Below are 25819 nucleotides of genomic sequence, written 5' to 3'. Positions count from 1 at the left end.
TTCTATTGGTACTGTCATTTTTTATTACTGTATCACCAGAAATTTTGGGCAGGAAGGATGTATTGGTGAGTTGTATAAGATATATGAGATCGTTGATGATTGACCAAATCTCTCTCTTTAGTATATAAATAAAAGATGGTTCTTGCTACTTTCCTCTTAACTAGCAATTTAATAATGAAAACATAATTGTATTAGTCAATGCATGATAAGTTGATAACTACACTGATCTGTAAACATTATTACAAGAAGGTAACATCACAAGTGACAACCTAGACAAATTTCTCATCCAAGAGTTTGACCACACACTTAGGTACTTCACCCAGAAGTATGGAGGCAACAGCCTTGCTCAGATCAGCAGGTCAACAGCTTGGAAAATGGATGGTGGAAGAAGCCAAGTACTTATATGCTGTGAAAGATAAGGTTGAGGGGCTTCAGAGTGAGCTTGAATGGATTCAATGTTTCCTGAGAAACGCGGATGAGAAAAAGAATGATGATGAAATGATTCACAAATGGATTGCAGAGATCAATGATTTCTCATATGAAGCTGAAGACATTCTTGAAAAATACCTTCTCAAGGTTTCACATCCCAGAAAAAATGACGGAATCTGGAATGCGCTTAAATGGGCTACTTGTGCTCTTGGAGATGTTATGTCAACTCATCAAGTTGGCTTGGAAATTGATGTATTAACTAGTAAGATCTCAAAGTTATCAGCCAGAATGATTACTTATGGAGTAAAGCCAGAAAGTTATGGCGAAAGCTCATGGAAACGATTACACTCTAATAAGGCAGAGCTAAGACGCACTCATTCCCATCTTCCGGTGGATGACATAGTTGGGTTGGAAAATGACACGGAAACTTTAGTTGGTCAGCTGATGAACAAAGAGAAAAAAGTGATTGCCATAAGTGGTATGGCAGGGTCTGGTAAAACCACTCTGGCTAGGAAACTATATCATTCAGTAAAAGGGGGTCAGTTTGAGAAGTGTGCTTGGATTTATGTGTCTCAAAAATTCCAACCAAAGGATGTTATAGAAGCGATTTTACTCAGATTTTTTGCTGATGATCAGAAGAAGAGGAATGAGGTTCGGGACGCTGGAAAACAGCTAGAAGGAATGCTATACAGAGAGTTACAACAAAAGAAGTATCTGGTGGTTCTTGATGATATATGGAAATTCAGTGATTGGGATTCTCTGAAAAGTGCATTCCCAGTTAAAGCAAACTCTCGCAGTAAATTGTTAATTACTACACGTAATAACAGCTTGGTATCACATGTTGATCCTCAAGGATTTCTTCATCAATTAAAGCGTCTAAACGAGGAGGAAAGCTTGAAGTTGTTCGACAGGAAAGCATTCTTTGGCCAGGATATCAAAACTGGAGGTACCCTCTTATCACTACAACAAATTAAGTTCTATTTAGCAAAAATCGTATCTAATCATGAATTGTAGGTCATAACTAACTAAAGTAAATTTAGTTTAATTGAGTCATGAATAAAATAAAACTTACGTCCTCATAATGTAAGTCATGACGAAGTTGATCCAAGTTACCACAATTATCATCAGTCAACAGTCATCACTCATCACTCATCAGTGTTGAAAGCAATCTAATTCAAGTTTACAAGTAAGGAAGCTGAACCATTATACCCCCTTCATGATAATTCATAGGTTAGCATCAAGGAAGAGTGAAACACATCATATTTCCAGGACATTCCTTCTTTAGAGTGAAACATATTATATTTCCAAAATACCTTTACATGATCAGTGATGACTTCATATGATATATTTATCCTTCCTTTCCCCTCTACTTTAAGTACTCAACTTACTCCCCAAGATCCTAACAGATTTATATTGGTATTCCCTATAGTACCCCTCCGTCTAGTTCAGTCTATTACAGAAAGGTACAAGCTACTGGTACTAGTACAACAAATTCGAGATATTACTTATAATGCTATCAGTATTTCATTTCACGGTAATAATAATCTAGTAATTTAAAAAGATCATATATAGTTAAAGTATATAGATTCTTGCTTAAAACATGGTAGATGTCTCTTATAGCAGCTCAATTGTTGATTACTCCCTCCGTCCTCTATTAGTTTACCCCTTTCTTTGGGGCACATTTGCCGAGATACTAAGTTGAACCTTAATATCTCTAATTTTCGATAAACAAAAATTACAAAAAGTTGATATTTGGATAATACACATTGAGACAAATCCAACAAGATCTCACATGACTATATTTTTCCTTAAATACAAATTACAAAAGATAGTCAAAGTCATGTATGTGAATAGTATCAAAAGTCAAAAGGGGTAAGCTAATAAAAGACGGAGGGAGTATATTTTAGTTGAAGTTTGCTTACATTTGTTATGTTGACATGAGGAGGAATTAAGAATGACAAGTGAAACCTACCAGCTTCATCCTGAATTTTTGAAGGTATTGAAATTAACATATAAATTTTTTAAGGCTTGATCCTGCACCACTGCAAGCTACTGTCTTAAAGAATACGGAGAAAGATACGTTGTCAATCAAATGCAAGCTTAAAAACTAATGCCATAGATTATTAAAGAAAAACTATAGAAATCGCAACAATACACCAAGGTAGAAATATAGCAAAAAAATCCAACAATATTCTTCTATATTGTCCATTATGTGGATCTCAATGGACAGAAGCTCCACAACTTGTCCCCACAACCAAAAGAGACCCATAAAAAAAGGCATCCAGCTGACCTTCAACTCTATGATGATGATGAACCAACCACCAGTAAGTTATGTGTCCTAGATTACAATAAATGTGCTACATCTACCTAATAGAGCTTTGCTTAATTAATACTACCTCCGTTTCATATTAATAGTTACACTTTCACTTTTGACACTATTCACATATTTTCCTTTGACTATCATTTGTGAGTTATGGTTAAGAGAAAATATAGTCATGTGGGGTCTTGTTTGATTCGTCTTGATATGTAGTTTTAGAATATCGACTTTTTATATTTTTTACAAATACAAAGTTAGAGATATAAAGGCTCAAAGTAGTGGATCGGCATGCGTGAAAAGTGTAAGTGTAACTATTAATATGAAACGGAGGTAGTATCTGGTATATGAAGATAGTGAATATATCAATGACAATTAATGTAATCTTGGAGAAGTTAATTTCACAAGTCGCAAATAGTGTATATATTTGATAAAAGTTCCTCTCTTTTTGTAACTAGTTATCTATATTCTCATCAAGTAGTACTTTGTCTAGTGGTAAGGTTTGTAGGTTGTAGGATCATACCCCACTAAAGGCACTTTACGGGTGTGATTCCCTACCTTTCCCCACTTTCAAAGGGTCTTGCCTGTTTAGCTAGGTCCTATGTGAAGTTCCAATCCAATAGGGCATATCTCCTTACCTATTAAAAGAAAAGTTATCCTACATCCTCAACTGAAATCATTATTATTTACTCCTCGGCAATTTTTATTATACACCCGGGTGTAACATGAAAATGGTGCACCCATGGCTTTTTTTTTTGCTCATTTTGGCAGCTTTAATGTGTAAATCATTTGCTCAATTTAAGAGCTTAATATGAAGATTTGCTCAATTTAAGAGCTTAATATGATGATTTGCTCATTACCAGCTCTCCAAACGAGCAAAAAAAATAGGCTTGGATGTACCATGGATGTTCCGCTAGATAACAACTTTTTTTTCCCCTTTATAGATAACCAGTTCATTTTCATACATTATCCTAATATTTCATCATTTCCAAGCTTAAGTGCTTTTTCATCCATCTTAAGTCCAAATTAGATTCATTTGCAATTACTTTCCTCCATTAATCACTCAACTTCCACCCCCTTTACCTACCAAATTATTTTTGCAACAAACACCGCCACAAATTAGTGAACAATAAACTCAAAAACCTAAATCAAACAATAAAGAGAAAGTTGCGAAATTAATACCTTGGAAGAACTCTGGTACATAGAGAAAGAGTGATAAAACAATGATATGATTTTCAATCTTTGTTTTTCTGGTGTAACCATGATTTTCGACCTTTAATGGTGAGAGACAAAGAGAATCCAGTCGCAGGGTGGGACTGTCGCCTGTGGGAGAGGGGGGGGGGGGGGAATAAAATACAAATGACGTGTGTTTTGAAAGGATACCAATTTAGCCTAAAGATACAAACGTCCGGGATGAAAATCATACGCACTATGAACATGATGGACTAGATTATAAACGCAAAAACCAACGTTAATGAACATATACCTATAGAGACATACATATGTTTATCTAGCTTGTTAGTCATGTATATGTGTTTATTTAGCTTGTTATCCTGATATATTTGGCTTGTTAGCCATGTACATGTGTGCACCATGCTATATGCATAACGGAACAAGCGTGTGCACAATCTAGACTTTGCGAATTTAGGGTGCCTACTCTCACCTTAAAAAAAAAATTAAGGTTAAGTACTAAGTTAATTTTCCCACTTTGCCTTAGATAAAAGTAATATCCAAAAAAAAAATTATAAGTTGATTGGGTACTCGAGATCGGTTTTTTGCGGGTTCGATTCCTCATTCTCAGATACGGTTAGACTAATAATAGAATGCAAGACTAATTCTGAAAATTTTGATTGAGTACTCAATCCCGCTCACCCTTAGTCTCTAAATGCGATAATTCTTGGTAATCTTGAGTCATTGGAGCAGTTGTTAATAGTCACAGTGTCCACAATGTCCGCTCATTAGAAGACCATTAGTATTCGGTAAAACTAGTTATTTGTTTCAAATAGCCAATAATGGATTTTTTGAGAGCTTTTGCTCTATATATGTGGTCAAGCCACAAATAAGTACTACCCCTTTTCTACAATATATGAGATTGCACATAAATTGAGGAGAATGATATAGAGTGAAACATGACTCTTCTGATTAATCATAAAGACATTTCTTTGTATGCTAACTTACTCAAAAGATAAATGTCGTTAGGATTGTGAGACATTTCAAAAACGAATATAGTTGAAAGTATTAAGAATAGAATTAGCTCGAGTCAGATAGCTTTTTGAGTGATTGAAAAGATTTTCATCCAAAAGTTAAAGACTGGTTTTACTATACTTCTTTTATATTGGCCTTTGGCTATTGATTTCATTTTGCATCAAACATCTATAATTACTACTGATTTTACCAATAAATATATAAACCGTCAATAGTCAAACAAGCAATATAAATAGTTGGTCAAACCAACCAAATAAAACGGGTGACAACTAACAACCAATTGCCAAACATTTAAGCAAATCTAAAATTGCAAATAAAATAACTGGTCTCACTAAAACACCACTTCGTTGTACAAAGTACAAAGAAGGGGAGGGGGATTTGAACCTGTAACCTATTGTTCACAGCACCTCAATCTTAACCATTAGACTAAAACATCCTTGGTTAGCAACTTCTTAAATTTTAGTATACAATGCGTAATTTGTTCTTGTTATATCTTCCTTTGCAGATCCTAGAACGCAGTTGCGAAAACAAATGGTTGCTCAATGCAAAGGCCTGCCTTTGGCAATAGTTGTGCTGGGAGGAATTCTTGCACCTAAAAGAAGACTAGAGGAATGGAAAAATGTTCACAATAATGTTGTGACATTTTTCCAAAACAGCAATGATGAAGAAAATGGAGTAACTGGTGTCTTGGAGTTGAGCTACACAGATTTACCCTTCCACTTAAGACCTTGCTTCCTTCATCTAGGGAATTTCCCAGAAGATTATGAAATACCTACTAAAAAATTGTACCGAATGTGGATTGCTGAAGGTATTGTTGCACCAAGAGATGATAAGCCTGCAGATTTGGAAAACATCGCGAACAGTTACTTGCAGGAGTTGGTGCAAAGATGTATTGTGCAAGTTGGTAAAAGAGGTCCAGCCGGGAAGATAAAAACATGTCGCCTACATGACTTAATGTGGGAGATGTGTACTTCTAAGGCGAAAGAGGAGAGTTTTCTCTCTATTGTTCGTCAAGGGAACACAAGCGAGGGCTACAACTACAACAGTTCTGCAGGAATAAGATTCGGAAAACTGCATCGTTTAGCCATTCATTTTGGTCAGAGTCTGCAAAGTATTTTTCCTTGTCAGCAGTTTAACAAGGCTTCGCACCTTAGATCCTTGATGTTCTTTAGCATTGGTCCTGTTAACGAGGGTGATCAAGGTTGGTTAAGGGCAATTCTAAATGAGTTCAAGTTGCTTCGCGTATTGGATCTTGAACATACTGGAATTGAAGAGGTTCCTAAAGAGATTGGCACATTAATTCACTTGAGATATTTGAGCATTATGGGAACTCAAGTAAGCATGTTGCCATCATCCATAGGCAAGCTAAGGTGTCTTCAAACTCTTGATCTACGTGTGTCACGTCTTCCATACAACCGTGTTATGAAGATACCGAATGTCTTGTGGAGGATGAAGAGACTAAAGCATTTGTATCTCCCTTCACATCCCGATAACTTTACTCTCACGAGAATCCCAAATGTCTCGTGGAGGAAGAAAAGAGTAAAGCATTTGTATTTCCGATCACATACCAACAACCGCGTTATGAGAATATCGAATTTCTTGGCTAAGAGGTTTCAAAAGTTGAGGATCAAAGGTTTAAGCAACTTGGAGATCCTCAAGAACTTCGACACAAGAAGATATCGAGTAACTGACCTGCGCAAATTGGAAAACTTGAGAAAACTCTCCATCAAGAACGAGATTTCCAAGGCTGAAACTCTGAAGATCATTTTAGAATGCCAAAGCATTAAGAACCATAACCATATGCGTTTTTCCCTCAAGATTCATGCTTCTGTACTAAACGAAGACCCCACGATTTTGCAAAGCTGCAGTTGCCTTCATACTCTAGAAATGGCAGGGACGGAATCCCCCCTGACAGAACTGAGGCTAGACAAGGACAACGTCATGTTTCCAGAAAAGTTGATGATATTAAAAATCAAAAACTGCAAATTCATGTGTGCTGATCCTGTGAAAAACATGGAGCAGCTCCGTAACCTGACAACTCTTTCTCTGCACAATGTATCATTTCCTGAAAACTGTATGGATTTCTCAAATGCAAGTTTCTTGCAGCTTGTTCACCTGAAGCTCAGCAACATGAAAACCTTAAAGGAGTGGAGGGTAGGAGCAGGAACTATGCCTAAACTTCACCGTTTGCAGATAGAGTACTGCGATGAAAATCTGATGATTCCTGATGGATTGCCTACTTCAGTTGAGGTTGTTTGTCATCCTTGTGTCAGAGGATTCGACAAGTATTGTACCTGCCCGTTCGTTTCAGTTGTAGATGATGACGACGATGATTTCGCTACCCAATACTGCACTAATATCCTTTCTTGATTCAATCTCAAGAGAAAAAATTATTGTCTCATTGGATGAAAGGTGGACATTTAGACATCACAAGCTCACAGCACCTATGTTACTCAGACACGGATTGAGTGTCTACTCAGACACGGGTGTCCAAGTGTCAAGACTCGATTATTTTGTAGAAAAAAGTCAAGTTTTTAGTTTAAAATGAAGTATCCAAGTACAGTGTCGTGTCCGACACGACACGACACCCCGTTTTTGAGGTAAATGAAGGTGTCGGAGTAACACTGCACAACACAATGGTGGTTTATTCTAGTGGACATTGGTGAATCTAGACATGTTAACAACTCTACTTTTAGAATTTTGCCTTTGCATTTAATTGCAATATTGTTTGTCTTTGAGGTGTAAAAGTAAGAGGAGTTTGTGAAAAAAATGAAGGCAAATTTTTGTAGAGGATGCAATGGCTCACCCATGAGGGCCATGTATGTCTTCCCAGCCACGATCCTTGTGAGGTTTTTATCATGTTTAATGATTATATCTTATGACAATGGATAATGGTTGTATACTTGTATTGCATCAACTTAGTCTGATGTTATCTTAGGATTTGTTCTATTTACCTTCATTGAAATTACTATGGACTATTTAATCTGATTGATAACTTGTGCTGAAATTTGGATGAAAAGGATAATTATGCAAAAAAATCGAGCGTTAAATGTAAGAAAATTAAGGGAAAATAATAGTAGGCATCACTTAACGGAAAAGCGAACGGAATCCGATTAGAGGTAGCAAAACCAATAATTTCGGAGCAAGAAAGGTAGTTAGATCAATACATAAAATTAAGAAAGATAGTTATTACAAAAAGTACAATGCAGGATACGTAGTTTAAACCATAACTACAGTCTGATTGGAATCAATTAGAGAGCTCAACTTCATCGACAGCCAACATAAATAGCTTTGCTCTTTTTACCCCGCTTGTTAAATACGGTCTTTTTCTAACATGCGAGATCCTATTTTCTAACATTTTCCATCATAACCCACCTAGATCTGTTAATGAAACGAAACAAGACCGAGCATATGCTCAACTCGGCTTGAAAATTGGCAAGGTTTGGCTCAACACCAAAATGTTGGTTCAACTCAAGCTCGAGAGAACCGAATCAAAGAAATTCGAAACGAGCTCGGCTCAACTAGAAAGTGAAACTATGATGACACAACTAGAAAGTATTAGAGTCTCCAGAGAGATGGAGTGTGAGGCGTGGCCAGTGAGTGGACGGGAGATTTCGCCCTACTTGGGACGACACTTAGAGAAACTAGGCGATATTAGCTGCTCACGTTTTTCAAAAAAAAAAGGCACAATATTCTATAATTTATCCATAAAAGAACACAGGTTGTAATGAAAAGAACAAACACTTAAACAGCATACATATGATTCATAATTAGACAACATGTGCATGTTTTACATTAAAAAAAAAAACCTAGCAACATTAAGGAAACATAACGAAACCAAAACATAAAACCAAAAAAACACAAATTCCTTATTTAATACTCCCTCTGTATTTTTATAACTTACCCACTTGAAATGTTGACACTATATATAACTAGAGATAATTTTCTATATTTTTTTCAATATATAAGAAAATATATATATAGTTGCAATGAGTCTTGTTTGATTGTTTTCAATGAGTACTTTATTAACTTATAGTAGTATAATTAAGATCAAAGAAGTATATTAGCAAATAACAAACGCACACGATCAAAGTCGGTAAGTTATAAAAATACAGAGGGAGTATATATCTTATGTTAAGGGAGCTGTCAAATTTGACCATATACACAATGAACATCGTGCACTAGAGACTAGAGTGCACCTTCCAAATTGGGTATAACACAGTTTAAAAGCCATTTAACCTTACTTGTAGAGGATAGTCCAATACAAACTAATTATTACCATGCTCAGCACATAGAAAACCAGGAAGGATAAGAGAATTCTTCGTCGACTGCCATCATCTTCTGCGTGGGGAATATCCCCCTCATAACCATAAGCATCAAGATATTCGTCGTCCATCACTTCATCATCTAATTTTTTAGCAGCCATTTCCTACAAAATTTTTTAGCAACCATCAGAAAACACATTATAAAATGTAATCACCTACTGTAGCATATTGTCTTCCAAGTCACCCAAAAACAAAAACAAAGAGCTAAGTTGGATAAACAGCACTAATTTTAAGAAAAGTGCACAGAGTATGTGAAGCATACACACAAACACGCAAACGTACACATACACACACACAAACACATATATATGTATACCTGCAATGATGAGCTTCTATATCCCTGGAACCAGATGCCTTTGATTTTTATATGCGGCACATGACCAACTTTTTTCCTCTCAATGCCATTCTCAAGTAACGTTTGCTCATAAATAGCACACTTCTCAATACGCAAGCAGCGTAACTTCTTTAGCTGCAACATTTTTCTTTGTGAAGGAAACTGTTTCAACATGCCACATTCTTCAAATATCAAGATCTGCAGGTTCTTGAGCTCACATATCCAATCAGGAACTACTTCCAAGCTACCAAAACTCCTAATTCTCAATACTTTCAGTTGAATGAGGAGTTTTAGTGTCTCAGGAAGAGAGTTCATATCTGGCATGCCCTTCAACCACAATCTTTCAAGGGAATTGCATTGTGGAAACCTATCAAACCTGTCACATACTCTACCGACTCTCATGGTTCGTAGGTTAGGAAGAATATGAAGCCCTGGAGGCAGGGTTCTTATTTTCACACAGTCTATTATATCTAGTTCTTCAAGGCTGGTAAGTCGCTGAAAATCTGGAACTGTCGAAATATTAGTGCAGTTAGATATTGACAATTTAATAAGAGATGTGCACTGACCCAAACTTCTTGGAGCTTCTGGCAGGCGCGGACATCCTCTAATGACTAATGTGTTGAGAGAAGTCAGACCTTCAAGATGTGGAGAAGAAGTAAGACAAGGGCAGTCATCTATGCATAGTTCCTTGAGGGAAATAAGTTTCCATGGATTAGCCGGCCATGTATTGAAGTTTTGACAATTTTGTAAGCTGAGTTTTTCAAGAGATGTACAGTGGAACAACTCGTTAGGAAGACGCTTTAGTTCTGACACCATACACAAGACAATAGAGGTCAGAGTACTGTTTTTTTCCCCTGACGAGGTTAGACTACTCTTATTCCAACCACAACTACTAGTAATGATAGTCTCCAACCAATTACCCGACCTTTTAATCCCTTGGATCAGCAAACTTTTCATACGTGGAAAATTGGTTGGTATGCTACTCAAATTGGGACAGTTGACAACTTGCAATATCTCAAGCCTAGGAAATGCTTGACAATCACCATCATCTTCTGTCTCACTTCTCGGAGCAGGCAGCCATTCTTTCAATTTACTAAAATTTCGCAGTTCTAGCCTTGTCAGCGCAGGAAAGAATACTTCTAAAATATCCTTTTTTTCACTTTCATCAAGATGTTTGTATAATTCTTGACCTATATTTTCGATGTTGTCCATACCAGCAATAATCAGTTCCTGAAGACACGGTAATTGCCCCATTGTTGGAATTTGCTGGCATCTTTTGCAATCGACTAATTCTATCTTTTGTAGTCTGTACAGTCGTCTCTCATTTACTTCACCCTTCATCCTCATCACCCACATTGGAAATTTTTGGCCTTCATAGTTGATCAGCCTAAGCCTTCGGATATTTGGGTGAGGTTGAAGACCATCTAGAACATCTTCATCTTGACACTCACTTGCCTCTAGTATTTCTCTATTCCAACATAGTTCCAAAGCTGAAAGCCCATGTTTCCTCCCAATCCTTGCTTTTTGAGCAGCTTCTTTGTCCTTTACATATTCAAGCCCACTAATACACAGAGGACCAGCAATATCATTGAGGTTGCCCAATTCAGAAATCTTCACGGATCCCCCCTCTTCATCCAATCTAATGTGGGGTTGTATTCTGAGAGCAGTAGTAGGTACCATCTGCTTAGGAAATTGCGGTGGAACTTCAAGATTTGACAAGTTGATCAAATTAGCCAGCCCCTCGGGAAGCTTCAAGAGGTCCTTACAATTTATAAGCAGTAAGGTTTGCAAAAGGTAGAGATGTGTGATTGACTCTGGCAAATATTTGATGGGATTATTTGACAGGTCGAGATAGCGTAAAAATTTCAGCTTGCCAAGATTCTTTGGCACCTCTTTCAGATCAATATTATCTAATTTTAATACGTACAGAGATTTAGCTTGACTCAACAAACTCTCCGGCACTGCAGCAACTATTGAGTTTATTGTACGTAGTTGTTCAATAGGAGCAATTTTCACTTGTGGTGCTTCTTCGATGTTCCCCGATGAGATTACTAAATGCCGGACATCAGAAAGATTGCTTTGGTGATTTGTTTGGCCATCAATAATTAACACATCATGTCTAGAAAAATCCATTGCCAAATCGTAAGCCAAGCCATGCATTGTGCAGTCCATGACATTCCCATCCTCATCATACTTGGATACTTGTAGAAGTGACTTGCTCAACAAAATGTCAAAGAATTCTTCAGCAAGTTCTGTTTCACTTATGACGCTATTCTCTTCCTTAGAAATGAAACCTTGGGCGAGCCAGAGCCTTATCAAATCAGATCTTTGGATAGTGGCATCTTTTGGGAATATAGAACAATAGGCAAAACATCGCCTTAGAGCTTTGGGCAACGAGCTGAAATTTGACGACAATGTTGACAAGATCAACTCTTTATCTTGTGATGAGCCTGCAAATTTCAAGATAAGTCGAGGAACACCATAACACCTGTCTACAATCATTTTCTCGATCATTTCCAACTTGCGATCCTCTTCTATTGGCCTTGCATGGAAGGCAACTGACTTAAACAAGCTCCGAGTATCCTCTTCAGATAATCCTTCCAAAGTATGGATATAGGAAGCACCCATGGTCCTTGCAGCTTCTGCTCTCCTAGTAGTTACCAGAATACTGATTTTATCCCCACCACTTTGCAATGGATGGAGTAGATTTAACTGCTCTTGGTTCATAGAACAATCATCTAGAACAATCAAAGTTTGTTCTCCTTTTATCAGATTAAGAAGCTTGCTCATGATGGCCTCGAAATCACTCAAATTTTGTATTTCTTCGTCCAGTGACTGCAACATTTCTTTCAAAATTCTTGCAGCGTCAAAATCTGCACCCACTTTTATCCAGAACATCTTGCTGAATTTTTTCTGAATTATATCAGTTTGATAGACCCTGCTAGCAAGGGTTGTTTTCCCAATACCTGCAAGGAATAAGAAAAAATCATTTGTGTGCCTTATCCATCACATATAGAACAACACTGAGTTTTCATTATCAACAAATTATATGTTTAAGGCCTTAAATAGGTTATACAAGATCAAAAAATGCTTACAAGAACAATAAGGAAATATTTACACAAAAACATTCAATATTGGGGAGATATTCTTGTGGCACATTATTAATGGCCCTCTCCAATAATAAGTTGTTACGTCGGACATTCTATATGAGATCTATAAAACTAAAATATCCTTTTTCTGTCATAAAACACTTTTTAAAAGCAAATTTTGTGTGAAAAAACTCATTTTAGAACCTATCTTCCCTGAAAACACCTTATAAGAACTTACATTATTTGATTTAGCGTCACCCTACCACCGTCCACCGGATCTAGGACACAAGGTCATTATGATCTTAATTAGACATTTTGTTAACTTCTCCTTATTCCTGTCTTCTTCTACCATGGACTTAGGAGTATCAATGATGCTATTGGAACTTGAGTTAGAGGATTGCTCGACTCCACTCGTTAACATCCTGAGTTAAGGTTGAATTGAGTCGAGTTTTGAGTGAGTTGAGTTTGTTTAAGTCAATTTCCTGCAACATTTTTTTCTAAGATGAAGAGGCACTCGATTTACAGCATCTCTATATAGAAATCAGTCATCTCCTTTACATATCTCAACACTCTCCCCTTTCTCAGAAGATTTGCATATCTTCACATATCTTGTTTGGTCAAAAAAGCTGCATCTCTTGTCATTTTCTAGACTAATAAATCAAATTAATGGAATTAATTAGATAAATATTTGCAAATTAAATATAAATGTGAAAGATGTGTGAAGCATGCAAATTTGTGGAGGTATGCTTCAAATTTGTTGTTTGAATCAATCATTTCGCTTGCAGGGAATGGCTCTTGGTAAAAAAAAAACATTTTCCATTCTTTTACAATTGCAACATATACGGTATAAAGTTTTATATTAATTGCAACACTTCTCAATCTCTATTCTATATGGGAAGAGGAGTAGGACACCAAAATATTAGAAATCCCATTTTACCCTCATAACATCTCTATTATAACTACTTCCTTTAATGAAAAAATAAAAAAGAAAACTACCTAACTAATTTAAAAAATAAAAAAATATTACAAAAAGAAAACCATCAAGAATTCAAATATTCCTAATTTATTAGAAATAATTAATAATTAATTTAATTTTTTTCATCTCCTAAAAAAATAATTTTGTACGTATGAGCGTGCATATAAAAACAAGTTTAGTAACAAAAGACACCTAACAAGGCATTTGTCTCCATTCTTTAGCATAATAACATGAGCTCCATCCTTTTGTTCATACTTCATATACTTTAAGAAGTGTGTCCAAATTATACTTCCTCAATTCCAAATTACTTGTAACATGGATTTTTGCACTATTTATGCACTCCCTTTTGACCATTTAGTATGATTAGTATATACACGTGAGATCTTGTTAAATTCGTCTTGATGTATATTCTCATAATATAAATCTTTTATAATGTTTATTTATTGAAAACTGAAGATATTACTCCGTAATAGTTAAATTTATGCATTCAATTATGTGAAAATACAAATGTTGCAAGTATATCGGAACGGAGGAAGTATGTTGCAAATGATTAAGAGTGGAGAAAGTATGTTTTAAATAGACAAGATCATGGAGTGAACATAAGATGGTACCTGCCACTCCAACTATAGCGATAATGCATATGTTACTTCCCGTTCCCATATTGCCATCACTCAAAGTTGACACAATCTTGTCCACATCACCTTTCCTTCCTACAAAATTGGAGATCATTGGATCTGGAACACGATCCGATGTAACACTATTATAACGATTAAAATGAGGGCTCGTAACTTGTGCTACTCTTTCCATTTTAGAAGCCTCCTTCTGGAGCTCATTCAACAATGAGAAGATGTTTGCGACGTTGCGAGATGTCCGAAAACTGAGGGGCAAGATGGAAGTTTTCTTGAATGAACAATTCTTCCTGCGAAGGATTTCTGTATCGTACTTATCAATGGTGTTTTCAACTAAAAAAGTCAAACCGCTGACTTTTTGAAGCAAGCGTTTCACCAGGTGACTACCAGTACCCCATTCTGTGTTGGGTACATTGTCAACAAACAGTTGGATGGAACGAAATTTCTCTTTCATTAGTTGAAGTTCAGCTTCTGAAACACCCATTTGTGTAAGCTTCTGCGAAATGTGAAATGACAGCATGCTCGAGATGGTCGAGCTCAACGCACCTGCAAAGGCAGCTTCCATGCTGCTGCTGCGGCCTGCGTGCGATAAGGTTTGAAATGAGATTAAGGATGGATGGCAATGAAATACTTCTACAAGGTGAGAGAGTTCAGGGACTTTTGAGATATAACCAGAATGAGATGGGTGAGTAAATGCTAATAACGTGGAGATCTGTTGAGTTTACTATATATAATTCATTAATACTTTATTCTAGAAGTATTATACAGTGGTGGTTGGCCCTGTATTTTGTTTCTTAGAAGATGGGTAGGAGGAGACTCTGGTTTGAAATAAATGATACTCTATTGCATTATTGGAGAATTTGCATAACACTTATAACTAAATGATCTCCCCTATTTATGGAGAGTATTATTTATCTTGAGAGATTAAAGGGGAATCCAAGTTTGCCTTTATCTTACCGCGAAAACATTTTGACAACTGTTTTCTATGATCATTCCTTTCAACTAAGTATTTTTTGCAGGGTTAGACTAGTGCATTAGTTATAGGACAAATAGTCCATTAGTACAAACGGGGATCCCGATTCCCGGGATGATCCTCCCAACATTGTTCAACACCAAACAACACTAGCCTATCCGAGTGGTGGAAGAGGAGTGTTGACCTCAATTTCAAAACTAACACTCCTCGCTACTAAACAAGAACAAGAATACTCACTAATGCTCCAGTAATCTAATCCTCTCGAGATAGTTTTGCATTTGCTTATTCAACTCATCTGTAACTTGACCTCCCTTTACAAGTTTGTACTGCTCAAATTTTGCTTCTTCACAACTCAAGGCAGCCTTTCTGCAAGCTTTAATACTTCCTGCAATATATAGAGAACCAGGATGTAAGCAAATCACATATCTGAATGTCGACCAAAAACCTTTCAGACATAATGCAGCAATCCAAACAAACAGGGTGCAGAACATTTCTTCAGTTCACGTGTACATCATCTTAGATCTATGGAAGTAAAAGTAACGTCTTTCAGGGTAAAACAATTCAATCGTATCAAAGACAGATTGTAATGTATTCATCATAAAGCATAGTAAATGTGGTACTACAAGCCAATGGCTAGTTGGCTACTAACTGTAGTGAACAGCCAAATATGTTGCATTACACCGTCTACATGGAAAGCATCAATGGTTATGTTCTCTTAACAAACTTTCACTCATCTTATTATCCTTGAACTTATTCTTTCTAAATTAAGTGAAATTAAGGTGAGGAGAATAGAGCCTGAGCTTCGAGAGAAGCTTACCAATATACATACTAGGGTTTGTACAGTGAAATCAGAGAGCAAAAACACAAGGTGCGGATCATGAATCTATCTTGGCTAGAGGTGCTTGTCCTAAGTTGTCAATCCAAATTTCATCAACTAATCAAGCCAACTAATCCAGCATTCAAATTAGAGCTAAAAATTCTTGATTAACAAGAGTCAATAATAGATTGACTTTCAACAGACATCCTAGACTTATGATTGGATATTTGGACCTCAATTTTAATTTTTTTCCTTTTGGGTTGAAGAATGAATAATGACCTCGTCGCAATACGCATTTACCAGTGTATTCTCAATCGAATACTCCATTTGCCTTTAACTTACTACCCACCCTACACAATGAACACACACTTCACATTGTATCAGTAAAAAGACTTGAGTGAGAGAATAAAACGCAATCAACATCACTTTGTTCACAAAACACAATGAAATTTTAGTAGGACCTATAGTACCTCAAGCTTTAATGCAACTAAAGTTAACATATTGCAACTATAGATAGCCAAGATCAGATTAGAAGCTAAATTCTTAAAGAACGTTTGTGAACAACTGGTTACTGAGTTCAATTGAGAGCATAAATGCATAGCATACAGTACTCGAAAAAACATGATTTAGCTATTCCAGATTACAATAGTAATTCTGCAACTCACCACTTAGATCAAGCAAATTGCATAAAGCAGGGCAATTTCCAATGCTGGAAACCATGGTAATTGCACACCAGACTTTCTGGTAGTCCTCCCTTGATGTTCGAACGATACACAGCTTGGTAATTGGATTCACATACTTAACTGCACATACATCCTGGCTCAAGTCAGACGATAGAACGACTACATGCAAATATATAAATCAACACTATCTTTAGGCACTTACCCTGAAAAGACCCAAGTGAAGAAGCCAGACCACACTCCCCAAAGTTGACAAGAATGCTGTCTTTCATTGCTTTCGACACATTGAACTGGGTAACAATAACAGGATCATCCACCTTGAGATCCTTGTTTGGATCTAGAAAAATTTCCAGCACCATGTACCTATTTTTAAATCCCACCATGACTTCTCAACTCTCACCTATTCAACACATACAACAGAAAAACCCGTCCTGACTTCTCAACTCTCACCTATTCGACACATACAACAGAAAAACCCGTCCTATATCAATTCATTGCCATCAATAATCAGTAGAGTACACTCAAATCGCTGCAAAGCCATAGTAAAAACGCGATCACAGCTAATAAATTTGCTTTTTACCACTAAATTTAACCATTCCTTTGAGGACCACTAATTTATGAAATTAATTACAGTCAAAAACCCCATCACCTTGGACAGTTCTTATTTAACTATATCGGTAATCACCCCATGAACAGGCCCGTCCCTGAGCCCGGGGATGAAAGTTCATTCATTCCTGATTTCCAGCCACAACACTTGAAAAATTGATATGATGAAATCAAACAAGAACAAGTGAACACAAATTTGCGCATCTACAAATTGTAACATAAATTTTCTTATCATTTAGTTCCATGAAACAAACATGAATTAACAAGTTATACCAGAAATTCATTCGAATCATAAGTTTATAACATGTAGATTATCCATCCCTAAAAACATGAAATAACATATATGAGATAAAGAAAAAATAAGTTGAATTCATGAAACAAACAATAACAACCGCATAAAACCAATCGCATGAATAATCACATGAAGTAGGTCTTAAAAATCGCAATTCCACACCAAAATCCGCAACAAAACAACTAGATTCATCTAAGGAACAAAACAAGAACCTGGAACGAGCTTCTGCAATTCGATCTTTCGAATTTGCGGATAAGTGGCGAATTTGCGTATGAGAGGTTCTAGACGAATTTGCGTATGAGTTGGGCCGGCAAAAACTGCTATGTTCAGTTCACCTTATTTTTTGCTTATTTCAGATCTAATCAGATCAGATTAGAAAAAATAAGTTCAAATCATGCTTATATTTAAAAATCATTATATCTTTCATTACATATTATTAAAAATTATAATAATTGAATATTAATAAAACGAATCAAACAAGACCTCACATGACTATATTTTTTCTTATATATTGAGAAAAATCTAAAAGATAAGATCATGTAATCAGATCAGTTCAGATCAGATCAGATCAGAAAAAATAAGTTCAGATCAGATCAGATAAGTTCAGATCAGAAAATTTCAGGTGAACTAAACATAGCCTTAACCTGATAACCCCACTTGAAACTGATTTGAAAATTTGGGGTTTGAGCTGAGATTTTCCACACAAAAAATAGGTCGACTCAACTCAACCTGAGAATATAATGGGTTAAGTTCATGTTGACTTTTTCAACCTAAAAATAACTTGAAATGACCGGATTTAAACATAACCTATATCATATTGGGTTAGGACTTAGGTTATAACATTATTCTTACTTATATTGGGCCAAGCTCGATTTTTTGATCTTAAAGATTTCTAAACATTTAAAACACAAAACCCTACTTACTCTACCATTTTCCAATTCTCAACTCACTTCTTAGCTTTCTCACACCTCAAAACCCTAGAGTTGCAAAGTTGAGCAATATTGGCCGACACGTGTAGAAAAGAGTTAATACCGATGGGGTGACGGTGGGTGAATGGTGGTTGGCAGTGTTGTTGTTGTTGGAAAGAGTAGTTTGAAGGCAGTGAATATTGAATAATGACTACTAGTAAAAGAGATAGTGAGATGTAAATGTGGTAACGAATCAGATCTGAATCGGAGCCCGAGTAAGGAAAAAAAAGTTTGGCGGTCAAAATATCTGGTTTAGATTGTACATGAAACATGACTCGTCTTTTTTTTCCTAAAAAATCGGGTCTGTGGGTTCGGAGCAGATCATGGCCTGAAATATTGAATAATGCTGAGCAACTAGCTGAAAAAACTAATGAAACATCGTTCAAGAGAAAACGTATAAATGTATGTTCGAATTGAATTTTTTATAATACTAATTAATAACTAATTGAGAAAAAATGTTAATATGAAACATATGCATAATGTGCAAAAAAAATGCTAGTATGCATGAGTTGATGTAAGTCAAGTTATCCATGATCCCAAACTTAACTTGTTAAAATAACTTGTAAAAAACATGCGAAAATAATTAAACACAGTACAAGAAGATAAATTTTGCAGAATTACTTAGCAAAATATTTATTGTATTGCACTAATTACATTGAAAAAAAATTCATCACTTATCACCATAGTTGGAATTGATCCTGGAATCGAGGGAGGTTTTAACTATTAACCAGTCTCGTTATTGGGGGTATGCAAAGAGCTCCTTTGCACAAAGCCCCCAGCCCAAAAAAAATTGGGTTTTATTTGGAGGGCTCAATTTAAGTCTAACGCTTTGTAGTTTGTAAATGGCAAATAAGTAAAGATAACCTCCTTGACTCTCCAGCAGTCTCCCTCGTAATTCATGCAATCAGGCGATTAACCTTTCTTAATCTCTTCGATCAAAAATGTACTATTTTCTTGCTTGAGTTTGTGCGCTTGAATTTTTGTGCAATTTAGATTATTTTTTTTGCAATTATGCTCTTGAATTTATTCCGACTGAATTTTTTTTGCAATATGTAGTATTTTGATTTTATTTTTCTGCAATTATGTGCCTGAATTTTTCTGCAAGTACGTGCTTGAATTTTTCTGCAATCAAATAGTATTTTGATTTTGATTTTGATTTTTCTGTAATATGCGCTTTTTTTTATTTGTCTGCTGAGAATATTGTCTAATTTGAATAGTAATTAGTAAGCATTTTGTTTTTTATTTTAACATTTTTTTTTACTTCAGGCTCAATTGCTAACCATATTGAATATAACTATTGAAGAAAAAAAATCTTAATATGATTGTTGTGGATATATGTTTCATGTTAACCAAGCACATAATTGAGTGTCTAAGACAGAGTGGCAAAAAATTTGGCGAAGGTACTTTATGAGCAACAATTATGCTTTATAATACTTACTTTATTTTTAAAAATTTGTTAGCTTAATAATCTTTTAATTTTTTGTGTCGAAAGTTAATTTCGTTTGAACGGACTCGACATCACTTCGAGATTGGAGAAATTTAATCAGTGGATGTTATTGATATGAACTTTATTTCTTCGGGTTATATCAATCCATTTGACACTCTAATTTAATTGTTAAATCATTGAAATCTTCTATGAATTTATTTATGCAAGGCCCAATTTTCATTTTAGAGCAGGATCCCGTAAATCTCCAATACACCCCTGCCATTAACTCATCCCATATTGTTATTCTCACTCTCAACATGTGCATGTACGTACACAATACAAACTTTCTTTATGCATAACAAGTTCTCTATTTGTTTTTTTAGTCTTCAAGACATATGTTGACCATTAATATTTTTAGTAGCATATTTATAACACATATAAAATATTGACCTTTTTAATATTTGCATTAAGCTGAATCAAATAGGATATAACATGACTTTTTTTTTTTACATGTTGCTAGAAATCTATAATTAATTTTAAAAATTCTACTTAAAAAAAAATAAAGAAAAGTCTTATTATCAAACGAGTAGTTAGTGAATTAGAGTATGCGTAGCATAACATAAATTTAGTGCCATTACAAAGAAGGGTAGCCAACAAAGAAAAAGTCCACAAAAGCAACTCTAATAAAATCATTAGTAGTTCAAGACACCATCAAAGTTTTCTATACAAAATCACCATCAATATAAAAAGGATTTTTTGTCTCAAACTATCTTTAACTTTCAAGTTTTTACAATAAACTACCTTATACAAAAATTACTGTCCTAAACTAACTCACTTTACAATTTTGTTGTTGTCAATCAACTTGTACTACTTGCCTGGAGTAAGAAAGAGTGTTCTATTTGTTTTTAGCCAGTCATTGGTAGTGCTAGTGTTCTTGATGGTTGTGTATGCCGATTCAATTGATGCTGCTCGTCCGGCAGGATGGCTCGACATGCCGATTTCCGACGTTTACTTTTGTTTTTCCGGTTAAAAATTGTGGGAAAAACAAAATTACCCTTGTGAAAATTGAGTAGGGTGATTGTTTCGATTTTAGTTAAAGTTAGAGAGGAATTTAATGATGGATTGGTGGTACAAAGTGTCACATAGATATGACAAAGAGAGAGTGCACACAGAAAAAATGGGAAATTTTTTAAAAGGGTTTGAATTGGTCAAATCTCAAGTGATATAACATGACATTAAAAAACCGGAAAAAACAAAAGACAATACCGAAAATTGGCATAAGGTAGCTGAGAACAACAAAATGATAAACGTAAGGTTAATTTGGACAAAATATCCATACAAGATAAAGAACAAAAGAGCACAAAATGTGTGGACCCCCATACAAAACGTCCAAATCCAAGCAAAGATCATCAAAAGATAATTATATATCTTAATCACAAACAAACAAAACACTTCCTACCATCACCAAACATTATTATTATAATAATAATTACATACCCCCACCATATTTTAATTTGTAATGTAGTAACGGCTACATCCAAACATGCAGGAAATTTATTATTATTATAAAAAAATATATATAAACACCGGCCAAGATTTATTAGAGTTCACCACGTGTCATCATCACAACGGCTGATCTAAATATCATCCCACTAACACGTGACAGTAAATGCACCTCCGTCTCACTCGCCAACTTCCTCTCCACACTCTATCTATATATCCTCTATTGCAAAAAATCAGTTTTTTTTTTTTAAAATAAAGACTTTGACTTTTCCTAATTTTATGGTCTACTTCACAAATATCAGTAAAAGAAGACAAAAATACCCATTTTTTTTTTCTATATTTGAATAGTTTCTAATAATTTTATTATTTTTCCTATAATAAGTTTTTTTACTTTATTTCTCTCAATTCATAATATTAACTTCAATACAATACACAATGTCGTAATATACTACCTCTGTTTTCAATTTGTTGTAACAAATGCCTTTTTATACAAATATCAAAGAAAGACGTGAGAGTGTAAAATTTGACCTAATTGCCCAGACTTTCATATGTGGGATAGTTAAAATGAGGATAAAGATGTCGAATTATTTACTAACAAAGAAAATATTGCATCTAAATAAAAAAAAACGTATAAATGAAAATTGTAAAAAATAGAGGAGATGTATCCTTTGATAAACAACCGCAACTTAAATTATGTATGCGAAATGGGTAAACTAATAAAAAAACAAATAAAAACTAAAATTTAGAGGAAATTTCAGTTGAATTTCATCTACTTTCCAACAACACCCCTTATCTTGTTTCTTTATCCCCTTTTTACTCTATAAATATGAAGCTTCCTTTTCCACAACATTTCCCGTTTTTCACAAATTTCAGAGAAAAGAAAGAGAGAGAAAGTAAGTGGGATTTGTGTTTGTTTTTGGTATTTTTTGTTCATTTTTGCAGGTGCTTCAATTGGGTTTTCTGGGTCAACCTTTGATTTAGCTCAAGTAAGCTCCTTTTTTTTTACAAAAATTGTTATTTACAAGATTAGTGAATTGGGTTTGTGTCTTTTCTTCAAAAACAGATTTTTTTTTTTTGTATAATTAATAGTCATGTATATTATTCAATTTTTAGCATGTTTAGAATTTATTTCCCTTTTTGTTATTGTGTAGATCTGTTTTTATTTGGTTATAGATCATTTTAGACTTGGTCAAATTTATTCCCCCTTTTGTTGATAGAAGAATTTATTGTCATCTTGAAGAATATTTTATATGTTTGAGTATATTGTTAGTAAATTCATGGGATTCATTGAGAAAGAATGGTTTTTGTGAGTTCATGTTAAACCCACAAGATTTCTAACTTTATTTTGTTTAACTAATATGATCTTTGCAACCCAAAAATCATCCAGAAATAACAATGTGGAATCATGGTTATTGGTTAGTTACTTAGATGTACCCTGTATTTCCAGGATGAGTTCTTAGAATTACAATAAAGATGTTAGATAATGCTAGGATAGATATGTTTAAGGTTTTTGAGGATCTTTGTTCGAAATCGTGCTTCGTGTCGAAAGTTGTTCGGGTTTGGTAGTTGTTTTATCTTATACTTTCACTAGATCAAGAGGAAGTGCTAACCAATATCAGGGACTATTACACATTTACACTCTCCAAAAGAAAAATTAGTGGTACTCAAAACCCTTCCCATTGGTACACTTATGGGACAAGTTTGTACCATTTCGGAGCTTTCGTGGTATGATTGGAAGAGTTTTGGGTACCAATATGCGTGATAATGGATGTAGTTGATAGAGGCTTATAAGTTATAATCTCTCAGGTCAAGTGTGGGTAGTTAGTTCTGATTCTGTACTTTCACTAGGTTGTGTGCCCCGTCATTGACATCATTCCTTTCTTTTGATGGGGGTTACACAGACTTTCAATGGAGGCACACAGGGCTGCAATGATGACTGGCTCCTCAAATGTTGTCTTTATGTCAAGTATTCTCGGCCAAGATGGGCCAAACCCGGGTCACAAGTGTGATTGGAAATGTCAAAACGAGCATGTCTGTGGAAATATGTACCGATGCAGGCTTACTGGACTGACCCATATATGTGACAAAAATTGTAACCAGCGAATTTTATATGGTAATCACAACTCACTGTGCAGAGTCAGTGGTCAGATGTTCCCACTTACACCTATGGAGCAACAAGCAGCTAGAGGTGTTCGTAGGAAGTTTGAAGCTGAGGCTTGCCCTTCTGAGAGCTGTTCTTTCAAGCGTCGTCGGGATGCAAATTTACATCCTTCACCTTTCGAGAGATCCTTCTCAGCAGTCAGCCCTATCTGCAGTCAAGTTGGAGATGGCATGGACTTGAACTAGATAACTTAATAAGCACTATGAGCCTTTTTTTTTTCTTTTTCCTAACTTCTAGTGCTTTAACTTTTACATTTTGGTGAACTATGTGAGAATCTTAAATGCGGAACCCAGTGCGCCCCTTATGTGTGGCAGAAGACTTATATTTCTGAATTTAATGGTTATGTAGAAATAATTAAGACTTCATCTACTTTGGTGTTCTCTTATGGTGTTGCGTATATCACATTTGTTCTGATCTTTATTAGTAATAGTGTCTCTCTGATACCTGATATATCTTGTTGCAGCTTTTATTGTGTTCCAGACTTCCTTTCTCTTGCCTATTTGGTTATGTATATGTTTCAGACATCTTTGTTGGTTCAATTCCACCGTTTTATGGTGCTATCTTCTGGTTGCAGCTTGTAGAACTCTTTCTTCTATAATTTAGTTGTAAGTCCTTGTAACTGGATCGAGTAACTGCTATCTCTTGATCACCCTCTTCCCCTAAAAAGCCAAAAAAGAAGAGGTTAAGAAATGGAGAGTGGAAGAGCAGTTTGGATTTCTTCCTAGTTTTGTAATAACTATGGTTTGTCTAGTTTTGACGTATGTGCTTTTCTTGGTGCTATTTTGCAGGGTGCAAATTATGTCTAGTCAGGGAGTTCAAATTTGCTTACTTCAGTTTTACTGAATGATTTCTTCTTTCAGTATTATTTCAATACAAGGGATTTACTAATACACTTTTGTTTCTTGCCCTTGCAGAAATGCAGAGGTATGGCTATTTGTGGTGTTCCATGAAGGTATCTTAAACAGCACCAGTATACTGGATAATATGCAAGTCGCTGCTGATAAGTTATCGACCTCTTTGAGAAAAGGAGTCTTCACGTGCATTCCATAGTTGTTGAGACTTGAGATGCCTCTCTTCTGCATGAGTTTTAAGCTCTGAACGGACTCACTTCTATCGGATGTCATAATGTACTGTGAAGCGAGCTTCTTCGGACTTGATGCTATGTGATTATTCAATATATATCAGACTTCTGCCTCTCAGTTAAGTACTTCAGGAGTTTCAATGACAATCAACTAACTCTGCATCTGAGCTTTTATGAGAATGGCCGAGCTTGCTGAAAGTGACAATCCAGCCTCTCAGAGTCTCAGGGGAGTAGTTCAGGGGTTTCCGTGACTAATCAACTAGCTCTGCATCTGATCTTTTTATGAGAATCGCTGAGCTTGCCTACTTGCTGCAAGTGATAATCCAGTAGTCTAATGCTCGGCTAGCTATCTCATTAGAAGTGCTATTTCATACCTAAGGCATGTATAATCTCTGAAGACAGGCGTGCGCCTATACGGCGAGTTCTATCTTGGAAACAGTTCTATTCTTTATACGGCTTCATAGGCATTTAGAATAAGTTTTGCAGGACTAGCAAAATATAAGTTTCTAGTTGTATGATTGGATATATTAGTGAAACATGTCACTTGTGATTTAATGCAATGTATTGGCTTCAAGAGAGTTCTTGTCACAAGGATCACAAGAGTGAAATAATGACTTGTGTCATGTCATTACTGTAGTTTGTGCTGCTTTCCACATTTGCCTTGTTTTTAAGGCCGGTTTATGTGGAAAAACAGATTCTTCAGTTTTCTGAATTCAATTTCCATTGTGGCTTTTTACAAAAATTGGAATTATGGATTTGATTATAAAAGTATTCAAAAATAATGAAGCACCATCTTCAAAAAAGAAAATTATGAAGCACACTATAACACATTAAAGCTTGTAAGAATTATAACCTATGTATCATGTGGCTAGCCTTTTGGAAATGGTAAACCCTTAAGAATTCATCCATTTTTAGGCTCATTACAAAGGAGATTTGAGAATGAAAACGTTTCGAAAACAGGGTATTCTCAATTCTCATGCGTAAAGGTTCCCTTGTTTCGTAATCCTCAAT

At 35.4% G+C, this 25819-nt stretch overlaps 4 protein-coding genes across 5 annotated transcripts; 2 read left to right on the top strand and 2 right to left on the bottom strand.

Annotated features, from left to right (window-relative positions):
* Window positions 1–327: 327 nt before the first annotated feature.
* LOC104888112 (probable disease resistance RPP8-like protein 2) lies at window positions 328–7864 on the top strand. Its single transcript, XM_048640828.2, has 2 exons — window positions 328–1375; window positions 5454–7864. The coding sequence occupies exons 1-2, from the start codon at window positions 328–330 to the stop codon at window positions 7316–7318; spliced, it is 2913 nt and encodes a 970-aa protein (XP_048496785.1). The 3' UTR covers window positions 7319–7864.
* An 812-nt stretch (window positions 7865–8676) lies between these two features.
* Window positions 8677–15652, bottom strand: LOC104888110 (putative disease resistance protein RGA4). Its single transcript, XM_010672975.4, has 4 exons — window positions 15512–15652; window positions 14284–14880; window positions 9590–12573; window positions 8677–9377 (listed from the first exon to the last, which is right to left on the bottom strand). Exons 2-4 carry the CDS (start codon window positions 14864–14866, stop codon window positions 9189–9191), a joined length of 3756 nt encoding a protein of 1251 aa, XP_010671277.2. The 5' UTR covers window positions 14867–14880; window positions 15512–15652; the 3' UTR covers window positions 8677–9188.
* On the bottom strand, window positions 15167–17981 carry LOC104888111 (probable ribonuclease P/MRP protein subunit POP5). Its single transcript, XM_048640827.1, has 4 exons — window positions 17882–17981; window positions 16977–17221; window positions 16757–16894; window positions 15167–15659 (listed from the first exon to the last, which is right to left on the bottom strand). The coding sequence occupies exons 2-4, from the start codon at window positions 17152–17154 to the stop codon at window positions 15511–15513; spliced, it is 465 nt and encodes a 154-aa protein (XP_048496784.1). The 5' UTR covers window positions 17155–17221; window positions 17882–17981; the 3' UTR covers window positions 15167–15510.
* Window positions 17982–22392: 4411 nt separating this feature from the next.
* On the top strand, window positions 22393–25520 carry LOC104888109 (uncharacterized). Of its 2 annotated transcripts, XM_019248474.3 has the most exons (3): window positions 22393–22552; window positions 23468–23895; window positions 24642–25520. In XM_019248474.3, exons 2-3 carry the CDS (start codon window positions 23475–23477, stop codon window positions 24686–24688), a joined length of 468 nt encoding a protein of 155 aa, XP_019104019.1. In that variant the 5' UTR covers window positions 22393–22552; window positions 23468–23474; the 3' UTR covers window positions 24689–25520. The 2 variants fall into 2 exon arrangements, with proteins under 2 accessions (XP_019104019.1, XP_010671276.1); XM_010672974.4 differs by lacking the exon at window positions 24642–25520 and having other exon boundaries at window positions 23468–24096.
* Window positions 25521–25819: the final 299 nt, after the last annotated feature.

The sequence above is a fragment of the Beta vulgaris genome, chromosome 3 (genome assembly GCF_026745355.1).
Source record: "Beta vulgaris subsp. vulgaris cultivar EL10 chromosome 3, EL10.2, whole genome shotgun sequence".
In the NCBI taxonomy this organism is placed as follows: Eukaryota; Viridiplantae; Streptophyta; class Magnoliopsida; order Caryophyllales; family Amaranthaceae; genus Beta; species Beta vulgaris.
Note: the sequence above shows the minus strand (reverse complement) of the source record. Positions and strands in the feature narration are given on the sequence as shown.

What these genes read in the sequence shown, in the direction of transcription:
- LOC104888112 (XM_048640828.2), top strand. Translation starts at nt 328, where the DNA reads ATGGAGGCAACAGCCTTGCTCAGATCAGCAGGTCAACAGCTTGGAAAA. An exon ending in CCAGGATATCAAAACTGGAG is followed by an intron (nt 1,376 to 5,453) that starts GTACCCTCTTAT and finishes CTTCCTTTGCAG; the next exon opens with ATCCTAGAACGCAGTTGCGA.
- LOC104888111 (XM_048640827.1), bottom strand. Translation starts at nt 17,154, where the DNA reads ATGGTGGGATTTAAAAATAGGTACATGGTGCTGGAAATTTTTCTAGAT. An exon ending in TTCACTTGGGTCTTTTCAGG is followed by an intron (nt 16,895 to 16,976) that starts GTAAGTGCCTAA and finishes ATGTATGTGCAG; the next exon opens with TTAAGTATGTGAATCCAATT. An exon ending in CAATTTGCTTGATCTAAGTG is followed by an intron (nt 15,660 to 16,756) that starts GTGAGTTGCAGA and finishes TATATATTGCAG; the next exon opens with GAAGTATTAAAGCTTGCAGA.
- LOC104888110 (XM_010672975.4), bottom strand. Translation starts at nt 14,866, where the DNA reads ATGGAAGCTGCCTTTGCAGGTGCGTTGAGCTCGACCATCTCGAGCATG. An exon ending in CGCTATAGTTGGAGTGGCAG is followed by an intron (nt 12,574 to 14,283) that starts GTACCATCTTAT and finishes TATTCCTTGCAG; the next exon opens with GTATTGGGAAAACAACCCTT. An exon ending in ATAGAAGCTCATCATTGCAG is followed by an intron (nt 9,378 to 9,589) that starts GTATACATATAT and finishes AAAATTTTGTAG; the next exon opens with GAAATGGCTGCTAAAAAATT.
- LOC104888109 (XM_019248474.3), top strand. Translation starts at nt 23,475, where the DNA reads ATGGAGGCACACAGGGCTGCAATGATGACTGGCTCCTCAAATGTTGTC. An exon ending in CTGCAGTCAAGTTGGAGATG is followed by an intron (nt 23,896 to 24,641) that starts GCATGGACTTGA and finishes TTGCCCTTGCAG; the next exon opens with AAATGCAGAGGTATGGCTAT.